Source organism: Pygocentrus nattereri, chromosome 20, assembly GCF_015220715.1.
Source record: "Pygocentrus nattereri isolate fPygNat1 chromosome 20, fPygNat1.pri, whole genome shotgun sequence".
Taxonomy (NCBI): Eukaryota; Metazoa; Chordata; class Actinopteri; order Characiformes; family Serrasalmidae; genus Pygocentrus; species Pygocentrus nattereri.
The window spans coordinates 17,180,634-17,196,593 of NC_051230.1; the positions used below are offsets into that span (position 1 = coordinate 17,180,634).

At 38.6% G+C, this 15,960-nt stretch overlaps 1 protein-coding gene across 4 annotated transcripts in view; it reads left to right on the top strand.

Moving 5' to 3' along the window:
* edil3a (EGF-like repeats and discoidin I-like domains 3a) overlaps nucleotides 1-15,960 on the top strand; it is a 254,954-nt gene that overhangs the window by 18,593 nt on the left and 220,401 nt on the right. For all 4 annotated transcript variants that reach the window (XM_017695575.2, XM_017695577.2, XM_017695576.2 and 1 more), the window contains exon 2: nucleotides 10,656-10,784. In XM_017695575.2, coding sequence (XP_017551064.1) covers nucleotides 10,656-10,784 — 129 coding nt within the window. The remainder of the gene's footprint in view (nucleotides 1-10,655; nucleotides 10,785-15,960) is intronic.

The following is a 15,960-nucleotide window of genomic DNA, read 5'->3' on the forward strand; positions in this document are numbered from 1 at the left end:
AAAATACATAGTTACTTATTTGATTTATTTTTTGGATATTTGTAGAAAAAAAATCTCTCTTGTAATGTAATCAAATAAATAACATCAAGTGAAATGGACTTGTAACAGCTGTAGAGCCAATTTGGCTTGCATAAGCTCTTAAAGCTTTTTATTTATTTATTTTCCTTAAACCATTTAAACTTTCTGCTTATTGTTTTCCATAAATCATTTTAGTTGTTGGTGTTTTGCTCTCCATAAAGCACTCTGTAAGTGGAGGTTTTTAAAGCTTTTGTGGTTTGAATGTTTTGTACTTGAAACTATTCTTGTGATTACTATAAAAGCTCTTACAAACATCTGCAGAAGTCAACATGCAAGTGTTACACGCAGACAGGCCAGTGGTCTAGACACTGGAGCAATCTCCAAGTGAAACATGCCAAAAGGACATCCTCTCCTCTCTGTCTGAGGATAAACACATGACTCCAGACTCCAGAATTCCGACAATCCCACCATCAAAAATCAGTGGTTCTTGAAGTTCATCCAACCTTCAAGATGTGTCATTGGAAGATAGTCCTTTGAGTCTATAAATTAGAAAATCTCACTCTAGATTCTACTGCGACACTGGGAGGTGTAAGATGTGAGGATACAGGTACAACAGATGTAGAGATGGTTTTATGTTCATTTTGGCAAGACAGCCTTTTTAAGCTCAACCCAAAACCTGAACTAACATTAATGTTTATTCTACCCCAACACTGTGACAACTGATTCATTTTCATCAGATATCCTGCTAATAGAAATGCCATGTGCTGAGAACTGTACCACCACATCAACAACCATTTATTTCTCATTATATTTAAAGACAGAATTTAAGCATTTGTAGATAAAACATTATGGACTATTTAAATAAAATTAGGACCCCTCAGAGTGCTAATGAGATTCCCAGTGATGCTTCCTGTTGATTATTGACTCTTTTGTAAACTTTCAGTCCTGTCATGGTTCTCGGCTCGTCTTTGCTCTGGTTTATCCTCCTGATAAACATTATTTTTGGCCCAAGCTCACAGCACCTACTGGAATCACACCTCCAAATACACACTCAGATGGACCCAACTACACGCAGAACAATAGGTTTTATGAGGAAAACATGGAAGATGGTCCATCTGAGCTCACTCACTGCTACGGTGTTGCTGATACATTACAATGGACCAGAGGAGATGATTTAAGCAATGCATTTCCTTAACCTCCTAACTCCTATTGCTTAATGACTTAAACAAACTCATCTGGGACATCAGTCAATCTGTCTAATAAGTCTGTAATATAAGCAGTGTTAATGTCAAGAATGTTACGTTGAGAATTGTTTATACTTGCTCAAGTCAATGATTAAGAGGTGTGTTCCAACACTTCTGTCCATATAGTGTATGTATGAGGTATATTACAATGGGAAACATTAAGGGCCTTCTAGGCTTCAGAGAAGACCTAATAATTAAATAATATATGTCTGTCATTTTTATTTAATACAGTTATTGTTGGCTGCTTTTTGTATTTAAACTTGGAAAATCTTGTAGCACTAATCTCATTTCATTGTATGGTTCTGATAGAAAACAGAAAATAATCCCATTAGATTTTTTTTTTGTATGTCTCTGTTGATACATCCAAGTGAGTCTCAATAAACTGAAGACCTAATGTGTCAGATTAACCACCAGCACAATTACAAACTAACAGTAGAATCAACCAATTTGATTTCCAATGGATGGGAACATTTTTGTGAGGAAAAAAAGTCACTCTAAGCCTTCTGGAAGTCCTAGATTCATTCCTGGCTGTGAGTACATGTGGCAGCCAGACCAGGTTTCATTCAGCTAGTAGAAATGGAAAACCATGGCAACAAAAAATATATGTGAATTGCCATTAGCTTAGTGCTAATATGTGATTACAATCCCTTAGGGGTCCTATCAGAAATTAGCATTAGCATAGAGGTGTTTCCCCCGTTTTTAATCAAGCTTTGACATTTAAGGCCCAAACTAAAGACCCAGCTCTAATAGTTATGGTTTGTTGCTGACACATCACCAAAAGTTTGGTGTCTCTTGTAAGTTGTCATTTTATATACTGTACTAATGTGTAGAATGTAGATTTGTATATTTTGAGTAGATATTTTAGATATTTTTACAATATTTCAAGTGTTTTGGAAAGAAAAAATGCGTTACATGGACACATCTGTAATTTCATAACCTGTTTGTTGGCTCACTAGTTTCATATACATTTTATTAATATACATTTTCTCAGGAACACAGGCTTGCTTGTGCATGTCTTCCTCATTTTGTTCTTTGACTCCATGTCGCGAATGGCCCTCTTTAGCTTCTCTAAACAGAGTCTGCATTGTTTATCTGTTTGTTTGTCTCTTTTTTCCATATAGTTTATATGCTAATTAGGATACAGCTCGTTCTTTGTTTTGGATATTTTCCACTGTTTGTACCAGTGTTTATTAAAGCAGTCATGTTTATTGGTTGCCTCCCTAACAGCAGTAGAATGAGGTAGGTTCATTTGCTGCATTTCTTTGATGTACAACTTTTTTCAGAATGGGTTCGCTCTGCTTTCTAGTCTCTAATGCTGAGGAACAGCATATGGCATAAAAAACCAGGAGAATTTGTTTCTTTTACTGTAGATGTCTCTCATGGTTTTTCTGCCTTTTGATGGACAGAACAGGCCATTTTTAGCTTTTTTGTGGGTTCAAGGTCTTTCAGAAAATTATAGCAACAGACATTCATTAACTTTTTTTATTATTATCATTATTATAATACTTTCCTAACTGAGTAAGGCTGATGATATGAAAACGTCTGACCATACAGAGCGTCCAGACATGAAACCATCTCCGACCACACCAGACATTCCTCAGATATGAGTGTGTATGTGTGTGGGAGTGAATATGTGGGATGGTGGGTGAATGCACATATGCGAGTTGAATAGATTTTTTTTTTTCTCTCGGGTAATTTTTAAAGCATATCCACACTGAACATATAATTTAATCTGCATATGCATAGTAATTGCACTGCAGTATTGAAGAGCACTTATACTGCATATACAGTAAGGGATAACAGTAATGTACATATTAACATTCCCATCTGGGCTGTGCATTCCTCTTCAGAATTACTGGCACCCTCGATGAAGATGAGGGGGAAAACAATGTGAAAAATGTCTGTGTTGCTTTTCAGCTTAATTGAATGTGACAAATAGTAGAGAACAGATTGCCTTTGTTTTGTTTGCTCAAATTTGACCTTAAATTAAGATTTGTTTTCTATTTAAAAAGCAGTGCTTTTTGATATAAATAACTTTAACTAACACAGCTACGTAGGACATATAGCTATGTGAGTGGACAAAAAGGTTCTTCAGAATGTACTGATTGTTTAGTAGTTCTACAACTTTACACTTAACATGAAAATCATGCAACTTCCAAGACTGAACAGTTTCTAAGTTTCATCACCAGTGTTAAGTGACAGCAACAGTGACTGCATGTTGCAACCAATGACTATACGGTCGCATGCAAAAGTTTGAACCCCACTGATCAAGATGCATGCTTTGTATTTTTTTCAGGCATTTTATGTTGTTTGTTTGTTTGTGTTTTTTTTGCTTGCCAAGTTTAGCTTATTTGAAAAAATAATGTTTTTTTTTTTTCAGTATGTTAAATCCAGCAAGATATAAACATATAACTGTGCATTAAAATGTGCAGCAATGTTCTTTATAGTGCTTATGTACTTTTTTGACTTAGAAAATCAACATAACATTTCACCAGGGGTGCCAAGATGTTTGGATACAGCCATATATACACACTGACCACCACTGACTATTAAGTACACCTCCTTGTATCTACTTTCATTGTCCATTTTATCAGCTCCACTTATCATATTACAGACTGTAGTCCATCTGTTTCTCTGCATACATTGTTAGCTCCCTACAGGACCACCACAGATCGAGTATTATTTAGGTGGTAGATCATTCTCAGCACTGCAGTGATGCTGACAGGGTGGTGGCATGTTACTGTGTTGCATTGGTTAGAGTGGATCAGACACAGCAGTGCTGCTGGAGTGTTTAAACGATAAAGAATAGTCCACCAACCAAACACATCCAGCCAACAGTGTCCTCTGGGCAGTGTCTTGTGACCACTGATGAAGGACTAGAGGGTGACCAACACAAACTATGCAGCAACAGATCAGCTTCCATCTCTGACTTTACATCTACAAGGTGCAGAAATGAGGTGGTTATGTCAAATAGACTGGACAGTGAGTGGACATGGGGTATACAAACTCTAGCTGCACTGCTGAGAATGATCCACCACCCAAATAATACCTGCTCTGTGGGAGTCATCTGACTGATATTAGGGATTTTTTTTTTACAGTCTGACCTGATTGGTAACCAGAAGCAGAGTTATACAGCAATAATTTACCAAATGATCATAACTGGATTAATAATAGCCAACAGCAAAACTGATTCAGTATTAATCTATCCTTATACTGAACAAATCAGTATTTTATTGTATCTTCAGTCTTGTGTCTTTTGAAATGTGCATGCACATCTTTTGAAGATGACCTAGTAGCCTTCATCATGGGAAATGAAGTAATCATCAGCCACGTGAAATAACAAGCTAGTGGCTATTCCGTATTTACATTTCATCTCACATTTCTCATCTCGCCATTGCTTGACAGCCTTTGACATTTTGCAGGGTGAGAATTGATCTTTCACACATTAATATAATTCAAAGGTGGACAAGGCCTCATCCCTCTAAGATTAACAACCCCTTTTTAGGGCAGGGTTGGGAATAGGCAGATGGAATCAGGGGAAGAATCCAGTGAGGGAGGTGAGACGTAAATGTGCTATGGTAATGCCACTTAGTGACTGTGTCTCATTCTCAGCTGTACAATGTTAATAAACTGTGTGGTATCTGAGGGAAGGAAAGCCTTTTGAGGCAGAGTGTCAGTGCCTGTTATCAGCCTTGAAAAATTAAGGCATGACTAATAAGCTCTCTATCTGCAGTTTCTTTCAAAATTATTGGCGTGATATCAAGCTTCCAGAGTTTATGTATGTGCATGTGTGGCTGTGAATATTTATTTACACATGAATAAATTTTATATGGTCATAATCCCAGCAGGAGGCCCTACATAAATGTTCTTTTAAAGTATAATGGCTGGTTCCACTGTCACATCTTACGTGCCGCTTTAACTTTTTCTCAGCCAAATTTTCTCTTGTAAGTTTTACATTCCTGGCTAACACATTTTAAAAGATCACAACCAACTGTCCAGTGTTAAACTGTAACAGTAGTTTCAGCCTGCAGTTAATTTTTTCTTGTGTGAGGCTAAATCAGCAAGTGAGTGAGGCACTTGCAAATGCTAACCACTGCATTGCTCTCCCACTGTTTGCAGGTAGTAAATAATTCAGCCTCTTGATCAGGAGATCAGCGTTCTGGCCCAGCTGTCGGGGGTGTTCTTGAGTATTCCCAAACCTGATCACATGCTCACAGATACAGTTCTAATTATATCATCTCACCTTCTAATGTATTCCTCTGCTATCCTTAGCAGGCAGCAGAATCTGCAGAAGCATGAGTGCATCTGCTTGTGTTTGTCCATTCCATTCTCATTACTGACACACGAGTTGCAGTTGTCCCAACAGCGTGAGAGTTTTTCAGTAATTCACTGGAATATTTGGCAATATTTGTTACGTGTACCTAAGGCTGAGCTTGTCATTATAACTTAGGCAAACCTATAAACAATTATAAAGGCATCATCTGTCATAAAGGCTGCTTTGGACAAATCAGATGTCAAATTCACATGGCACCTGTGTCAGGTGGCTTAATTTTTTTCAGACACTGGGTGTCATCATATAACAAAAATTAAATTAAAAACATGTTATAAATATGTTATACCAACTAATGCTGTAGTGTATATCATTAAAACATAATACCGATGCTAATATCTTGAAAAAACCTTTTGTTCAACCAATCTATGTCATATGGATTTATTGTCATCATCAAAATTTGCAATTGCAACCTTGACAAATAATGCCAACTGGAATAAGTGTTTATAAACGTTAATGTAGTAAACTGTTTGATACAATTTGACCAAATATTCTAGTATCTGATTATATTCATCAACTATTTAGATGATCTATGTACAAGTATCTTGACAATGCAATCTTGACAAATAATGCCAACTCTAATAAGTGTGTTTATGTAAGTCTACATCAATTGTAATGAAGGGTTTAAGTAGACTTATGAATTCTGCTCTGCAACAAAATGTCACCAAATATTCTAGGATATGATTATTTTTATCTGACTATTTTCATGCATCTACACAAGATTTGCGGTCTAAAGAGGTGATAAACTGAGTGTTTCCAAGTGGAAGTGACAAGTTGCAGATGATTAAAAATGTGTTCTTTTACTGCTTTTTTAAAATGAAACCTACTTTTTATCTAAGCAAGTAAGAATAAATATTGCATGTTTGTGTATTACAAAATCACATATTAAAATATGGATAGAGATCATATTCATATAAGCAGTGCGTCATACATGGACTGATCATTTGCCATTTGCATGAATCAGGCTACTGCAGGATCTCATACGCTCCTACATATCCATAATTCCTTTTGTGAGAATGTTGCTAATCCCTGATATGTTTAATGTGCTAGCTAGCTAACAATGTATGCAATGTGTCACTAGTGCATATGTGCTCTGGTGGCTTACCAAGCTTTAATAGCATAGCCAGGAAATTCACATACCCAATTTCACATTTTGAGAAATCATTGTTGCCTGATCATCAGACTGTTCAGTTTCAAATGCTCCAAAATCCCTGCGTGTAGTAACCGTATGCTGTAGGGCTCAGCCAAGAATGGTCTCATGTGGCTGTAGGCGTCAGGGGTTGGGCCCATGTTTGAGTCTTGCTGATGGCAGCTTATCATTTTCACCCACTTGTTCCATCTGCCCATGATTTTCTGAGTGATGTTTGTTAACCATAACAAACCTCAGTGTTCTACAACTGTCAAAAAGCTCTTGTTTGGACTGTGCTGTGTCGCACCTTGCATTTCTGCAAACAGTGAAATGTAAGCTGCCTCAACTGGCCCACACTTTTTCACAGTATCACGTTTCCTGGTCTGGAGCCACAGTTGACATAGTTAGTTGAGAGATAGAGAGAAAGGGAGGGAGATGGAGTTGGCAAGTGACTGCCCAGCATCTGCGACATCGATCGTGCTGGCACTCAGTCCGGAGCGGAGAAGGACGAGCCATCATCAAATGCTGCGTCTGTGACAGGCAGGCAGAGTCCTCAGCCAGCTCCAAAGGGGAGGGTTAGAAGGAGCTATGATGGACAGTTGGCCTAGTTGAGTAGGCCTAGTTGCATCTTAGAACACTGCAAAGAAGGAATGTGCAACCTGGGTAAGAACGCTGCTTGCAGAATGTATAAGTTACACGTGGTATGACAGGGCCTTATGAATAATTTACTTTATTTATTACCCTACTCATATTTCTCCAACTTTACAGTATTTGTCTTTTGACCCAGTTTTGTTTTTTTTAATCCACCCCAACATAAAATAAAGAACTGATAAGCTTTTATGTTTTTTCACCTGTACTGCTGGGAGATCATGACTCTGATGACTTGTTGTTTTTCGTACAGGTTCTGTTTCATCATGGTTTATTCAAAACATTGATTTTTGGACCTAGACAAGTGTAAATTACCAGCATCCATCCTGCCTTCCATTCAGAGTTAAGTTCCATCCCCCATTCACCAGTAACATGTAAACATCGTCAGGGAGAACAAGCTAGCGTAACGAGTCATCCATTAATGAGCCATGTTTCTCTAATGCCTCCATGTTTCAACTCGTTCCTCATTAAAGTTTCAGATCTCTGAAGTATAGCACGGATAAAAGGGAGACTCCCTGCCCCTTCCTTACACGCCAACTCAAAGCCAGAACACGTGTATTCAAAGCAGATGTTTAGTTCATGTTTTATGGATCAGATTAAGTGGGGCACCAGGGTAAAAACTCGGCAGGATTTTCTCACATAAAGCAAACAGAAATGATTGGGGAGTGATTGTGTTTCTAATGAGTCTCTAGCCATTGCACTGACAGTGGTGCTGACGTGCTATCACTATTTGTAGAAATGAAATCAACCTATTGTCAGTAAGAGGTTGATGCAGACATCTCTGCAGAAGCCCAAGGAGAGAGACCAGGATTGACCTATTCTTCTTTTCAGTGTTGGAGAATTTTCACAGAATGACTGTCCATTTGACTCCATTTGAGAGGTACTGTTCTGGTTTTGCCTTGAGAATTGTGTCAGTTGTCTGTGAAAGAATGCCCTTTTGACTTAGGTGAATATGTTGTTTATATAATACTGACTGAAGATGTCTCAGTCTTCTTAGCCTGAGGTAATTTCAAGTAGTACAACATTTTGGTGGAAAAGAATTCTACAGATAAAGATTGCTAATCACTGCTCCTGCTCCCAGGACATACTCTGCTTTCTCTCTCTCTCACAGAAGTGGTATCTTTTACCTTCTAGAAGTTTGGGTGCTCTGTATATATTCTTTTAATCATATCTACAGTAAAGCATTAAAACGTTTAGTCATCAGATGATAGTAAAAAGCCCTTCTTTTGCTTCCCATCAAGCTTCTAACCATTATGTTGCATAAATCTGCTAAACTGTGGATGTCTCCACTGAGGAAAATGTCCTTGTCTCCATCCCACAGTGAGCAATTACAATAGTTTGCACTTCTGCCTAAGTGCTCAGAAATGTCCCTTACTTGGAGGTCTTTTCAGTATGAATGGAAGCACTTATCAAGAGGGAATGGGATGGTGAAGAGACTTACTCAGACAAGGGGTCTCTGGGAAAAGAAAAAAAAGTGAGACAGAAAACCTCATATTCCCGGAGGCACTGCTGAACAAGACTTTCCAAATTGCTCCTTTGCATTGGAAACCTTGGAGTCTGCTCTGTGTTTATATTTGAACTCAGGGCAAGAGCGGTGCAGGGTAGAGCCACCTACCTCAAACTGACCAAAGTCTGGCCACACCACTGTTATTATGGGGTTGGGTTGCTGTCAAACTAGCAACCATCAAGTCTTCTGAGGCTTTGGTTATTAAGTTGAAAGGCTCATGCAATGACGTCTTTCAAAAGGCCCAAAGTTAACACTAGAGCAAGTTATGGATTCTAAGGGACCTTCTTGATGAGCCTCTCTTTGAAGGACTGATGGTGTTTGGTCAGTCAACCAAGATCTGTTTCTATTATATTGCTTTCTAAGCACTTTCCTCATGTGTCCTGCCTTTTCAACTTTATTTGGTCTTGTCCTCTGCAGCTAACCAAATAAGGCCATCACTGTCCCAAATTCTGTTAGGATTACTTTCACGTTGGGTGATGAATGAATCCCCAGATGGGGAACCAAATCCAAAGGACAGCCCCTCATGCTCTCTGGGGTCCTCCTTTACACAAGGCTCTGCAGCCTGCACATGCTGTCTCCTTTAAATGCCTTCCTTGTAGCAACCACACCTTTCATGCCTATGTGCGTCGCCTTCCCCTGCCATGCTTTTAATTTCATCACATTACACATCCTCCTTCCATCCAATTTACTTCTTGTTTAGACTCCTTTTTGTACTTGTCTCCATGTTGCCTTGTTGAGATTGTAGTGACTGTCTTTCTGTGTTTGCCTCCAGTACAATTGTCTCAGCTTGTTTTATTTTTGCGGTCCCCCTGGCCACCAGATGCAAATTCCCTCCAGCCATAGTATCCAATTAGCAATATGCTGCTATTCCTCCTCCACTCATCTTCCTCTGTCACTTCAATGTGGTGCAATAGAAGGCTTTTCCTTCTTCCTACATATTCCTTTGATGAGAACAAATAGACTGACTAGCATCTTAACCTTTTGTTCACTATTAGTGTTGTATTTCTGTTTGGCATGAGATAAATGTTCTGTACAATCTTCATTGATTTCCACCACAGACTCAGATGCTTTAGGCTAGGTTTTAATGTGGGATATATGCCTGAATCTGCAAAGCTGCCAAAGAGAAATAGGACATATGTAAGACCTAAGGACATATGTTTTGAACTAGAACACTGCCCACTGCTTTCAAAGCAACTTCTTCATCTGTAGTCCCCCTTAGCAAGAGTTTTAATAAGTTTTATGCATTTTTTCACATCTATCATACTTTGAAGCTTTTATTGTGCAAACTTGCTTATAAAATTTGACCTGTACCATTTAGTCCCACAGTGAATGCAGCAGCAAACCCACATAGTATGATTTTAGCACGTCATGTTTTATATGCTGTGCACAGTAGGATCATGGCTGTAAGTGAATTTGAGGCAAGCCCACAGGTCAGATGTAAACAGCAAGGCATTTCATGGTTCAGTTCCAAGAGACTCACATTCCAACTGACACCACTGTATGTACATAGCAATGTATGTCATAATCTGAGTTACATTTCACCTTTGTATACTCATTTTTTACAAAAAAGAAAAGGCTTTCTTGTGGAACACAGTTGCTGAGAGGAGGACATTTTGGGTGGGTGCAATTTGCACATCATTGAAATCAATGCAGCAAGAATTTAATTAAGTGTGAAAGATCAGAACCAGGTGCTCATGCTACAGCTTTTGAGAGATTTCCACTGAAGTCTTTTCAGGCTTCATCCATTTAACACTGCTTGTTTTCTGCTTTTGTTTGAAGGAGAAACATGTGAGCCAAACCCATGTGAAAATGGAGGTGCCTGCCTCGCGGCTATAAGCAATGAGGCCTACACGTGTGAGTGTCATCCAGGCTTCACGGGACCCAACTGTGCTAGTAATATGGAGGTTGGTAAGTGACCTGACGAACTACTACTGATTGTTACCATTGTTGGTGGTCTGCTACAGTGTTGGTTAGCTTTGCTGTGGCTATGGCGTTGCTTACTTGATGAACTGAGAATGGCAGAAGTAACTGCAAGAGGTCTTTGGTGACTGTCACACTGGATTGATGCTATTTATTAGGTGTTTGCCATCTATTTATGGATGCACCATATATAAACTGACATAAGCGGAGGAAAAGAAACCGTACTTAACCATTAAACCTCAACCATTTGTATGGAGCTTTTCGAAACCCAGTATTTACATCTAACATACATTGATCTGGCAAGTTCTATGAAAGTGTAAAAGTCTCAAAATATGTGAACAACATTATTATTATTTTTATTTTGCCTATATTTTATATTTTGTGTGAACAGGGTTGAAAGGGTTGCTGATTACCTGTTAAAAGATGTAATCTGCAAGCTAGTCCTTGGGATTATAATAACAGATTTACAAAATCAGATTACTTTCTATTATTTTTTTTTTTTTTTTGGAAAAAAAAGGCAGATTGTTTCCATGTGGCAGAGATATCCTTGGCTTCACACAAAATTAATGTCAAAGGGTCGTTGGTAAACCAAAAGCAGTTTGAAGAGCACTGGCCACTAGGAGGCCTATAGACAGAGATTCACTTGTTTTTGTATTACATAATGCCATTACATGAATTCTGTTACTACTCAAGTCTGTCTGTGTGTTTGTGTGTGTGTGTGCATGTGTAGGTGTGTGTGCATGCGCGTGTGTGTGTGTGCATGTGTGTGTGTGTGTGTGTTACTGTTACTGTTTTTTGTGCTCCATTGGTGGGCAAACCCCACAGCTTTTGTCTCAGTACACAGCTAATTATTTTTCCAAACACAAGCCATGCACATCACAGTTCTGTTAGTATCATATGGTTCTCTTTTTTCCAGTCCCCATGAGGTGATTAGTAATATTCTTTTACTTCCTTTTCCCTCTTACTCATTCTCTCCAACACATCACCTAAAACGTACGCCTCCTCTCTCTCTCCAGTCTAGCACTCTTTTAATGACTGCTTTCCTGCCATCTACCAGGTGAATGTTTTATTTACTTTCACGCCCAGCTCAAAAAAGTCATGAAAAATAAAACATGTGAAGTTGCCCTCTCGTCTGGACCACATGTTCACAGAAAGCCACAACTGTGATTCTCCAAACCAATGAGCAGCAAGAGACACCGAATGGAATTTGCATGTTAACGCTGCATTTTTCTGTCTTTTTCACTCTTAATGGAACACAGAGTGTGGGCTGGGCACTGCACGCCTTCCTCCACATGGGCTAATTCAGCAGGGAATATTTATGGTTATTACCAAATATATTTGCAAACAAGGCAATAAGGAATATTATAAATACGTGCTGTGGGTGTTGTATTTCATGAAACTGTGTAGCTGTTAAATGGCAAAAACGTTACTTTTGTAAAGCCATGTTTATGCACAGTAGGGCCAGAAACTGCAGTTTCATAGCACAGCACTCCTGTGGTAACTTCATACACATTGTAATAAGGGGAGAAACACATTAGAACAAGTGACAGTGCAATGGTTGGGCCCAGCAGGTCTAAGTCCACACATTTTTATCATTTTACCAAAATGACCTTGAGTGACTTACAATATTATAATCTTATTAATAAATAAGCCAAAACATGAAATGAAAATGAAGATTTGACATATTCAGTGCTCTTTTTTTTGACACTGACCAATCAAAATCCCAGTTTATCCAATAATCATCACTGTGAGGGGTTTGCTAAGCATAGCTCCCTCCTGGGTTCATGAGTACGAGTTCATCGAGTACTGCATTAGCACTCATATTGTCACGATTTTGGAGATAATTGAGGGGAGAAAAGTTAAGTGGATTTAAGGACTGGAATGAACATAGCTTGATTTATGCACAGGGCTGAAGTGGGACTTGTTTTCAGACAGTGAGTTACATGACACACACACACACACACACACACACACACACACACACAAGCGTAGGCATTACATCAGGCTAAAGGCTATTCCTAACAGTAGTACTGTTATATCCCTGCACATAAACATTTCAATGGTGATTCAGGACAATAGCAATCAATCAGAAAGCTGGGTTCACATAAACACAATGAACACCGCAGCACCCTCACTATGAAGGTGTTAAAATCAGACAATTGAGAGGTACAAAGATGACGAAGAACAACTTCAAAAGCCAACTTTAAACCTAAACCTAATTGGTGCAATTAAAAGCATATTGCCACAGCGTTAGCCCATTCCAGCTTTTGTTGAAAAACAAGTATTGTAAATACCAAATTTGCAAAAGACTATTTACATTGTTTTCGGCTTTTGATGGGTAGAAAATGACAATTTTTCAGGAAAGACTTTTAAACGTCCTAATTTACCTCTTTTAATCACAGCTGGAGCTTAAAAACTGTCATGTGATAACAAACTGAAGGCTTGAAATGAATGTTGACCCATCCTGCCCGTTGTGTCAGCCAGCACCAGATATGTGTTACTGTGACCAGACATTGTGGACAGGTTCACATAGTCACATCTCTCAAGGCTGATGTTAGACTCTTCATCAAATTTATGTTCCACCTTAAACAGTGCAACAGTTTGTCCATCCAGGAATCTGAATGTAACTGCTACATCATTTAAGGGGAAATGGGAAATGAGAATGAGAAGCTAATGTCAGCCACATCTAACCTCTATCCACTGTATAAGATTTAATTACAATTAACAAACCGGGGCCATGTCACTAAAGGTGAGGCTGCTGGTTTAACCCTTAAATTACTACAGAGATACATTGACATGTAACATTGACAGTTTTATTGTCTCAGTGTTTGTTTGCTTGGATGCATTGTTGGTCATCATTAGTTCTATAAAGTCAGAGATATATATTTCTTTTTCTATTATGAGATGGTACACAGTCTTGCCACCCTACTGCACTGTTTGAATGATGCTTAGCAAATGTCTTAAATGTATTAATCCTCTATCCTTCTGCCCAAGGCGGTGAAATTCAAATTCATCACACCCACAGATTTGTCGAGCCCACCTAAAACAGCAATCCTGGCACCGCTACCATTTGAGAACATAACTACAAACCATTTCATACAAGCAGTCTTTCTGGCCTGACATTGACTGTGTATGTTCTTACATCAGCTAACAGATACCTGTGTTAGCTAGCATCACGCTGCATAATGGGAGGGAGGGCCATCCAAAGCATCTATAAAGATCAATGCCAATTATGCTCTTTTGGACTCCAGGGAGAAGCCCATAGTGTCACTGAGGATTGAACTCATGATTTCCTGATGATAGGACCAGTGCTTACATGGTTAAACCTTTGAAACCTGTTTAATTCGAAAGGGAGGTCTGAAAAAGTCTTGTAGCAATGGTGACTGTTCTTGTTACTTAAAACTAAACAAATATCATAACAGGATCTCAGAAAAAATGTACAAGAGGACTGTAGGAAGTGTTTTTCATTCTCCTGTAAACTTACTATTAAAGAGATGTAAGGTGTTGATATGATAGTGATAGCATGCTGTGTATGCACTGGCTTTGTCCTGTGTTTTCTCTATCCTATACTGTCCACAGGCTTCTGTCCATACAGAACCTTTAAACTCACTCACCCAGTCTTACTACTTGCCATTCTCTGGAACGTCACTGTGGAAAATAGTTGCAGTTGAGTGGAAATTGAGCAGAGTGGTTTCTCAAGCTTCATTCTTTGCGTTTATTTCTGGTGGATCAAACAAAACCTAAGTGTCTTTTTTCATTGCTCCTTTTACGTCTTGCCTGTGGTTCCTCTGTAATTGATTGAAGCGGTCCCTGCAGACTTTTTATTCTTTATATTAAGGCCAAAGATTATGAGCAGTTCTGTAAACACAGCTGGCTTCTACAAGACATTTAATGCAAATAAAAGCCTTCTACAGGCCTACAGGGTTGATGTCAGGTGTTTGTGAGCCAGCGTTTGTAGTGTTGCTGTAAACATGCACTACAAGACATTTTCCTTTAAAAAAAAAGAGTCTTAAACACTTTCTTTGGGCTGTTTTTCTGGACATGCTTTAATCCTGCTCATTAGCAAGTCTCTTTTAGGACTCATACCTCACTGTAAGTTGAACTTGCTATCTTAACCCCTTAAAAAGCTGGCAGGCCTAAAGATTTATCACACACGTGTATGACCTAAGAATAGTTTAGCCAGTTTGCATTGGACTCCCTGTAGTTACTGAGTAATAATCCTGGGGATGTAACTGTGAGCCATGGTCCAAAGTAAGTAGTCACCTTATTCGTCACATTATTTGACTCAGCCTTCCACTTTGCTCTTAATAAAGCCATTCACAGCACATGTATTTGAGCTCCTCGTCCTCATTAATAAGGCTTTTGCACCTCTAAAGACTCCACTCACAGACAGCTGTAGCACACATCTTCTGTCCTGGCTCAGTTGGAAAGCATTAATTAATCAAAGCAGCAGGTTGATCCCTCTCCAATAATGAGACTGGCCATGGAACATCAACATATTGGGTTTTGGGAGGCTGCTAAATGTCACAGCTTGCAGTAATTGGAACTAGGGGAATCTGTCGCCTTGGTCTATATTTCCTTTGGTAAGGAGATTATGTAGATTTCATAAATATGCAATGATAGAAGTTCATCATTAGTTTCTGAATCATTTGGAACATCATGCTGGAATCAGCAGGTTGTGTTTATTGAACTTCTTAGAACAATCCTGTATTCACACCAGTGATGTATAAGCAGTGACCTGACCTAATTGATGCCTCTACAATTTTTTCCCACACAAAGAAAAGAATGCAGGTATCATCTGTATGACAATAAAATCAATAATTCAAGTAATTTTTAAAGTATTCATATTTTTTAGATACTGCCCTGTCCTAATGGTGAGATATTATCTGATAAAATGCTTGCTATACTGCTATGGAGTCTGGTTAGGTGGATATTCTCTGCCTTGTGTGAAATCCATAAATGGTTGGAGTGGAACATACACCGTTACTACACATTAGGATGTTAGTAACTAATTAGTAACTTGTGAATTTCCCCGCTGTGGGACTAATAAAGGATTATCTTATTTTATCTTATCTTATTAGCATTATATTATCATGTTTTATCATACTTGATCATCTTTTCTACTGAAGCAGTTTTACAACAGGTCTAAAACTTGATGGCGCAA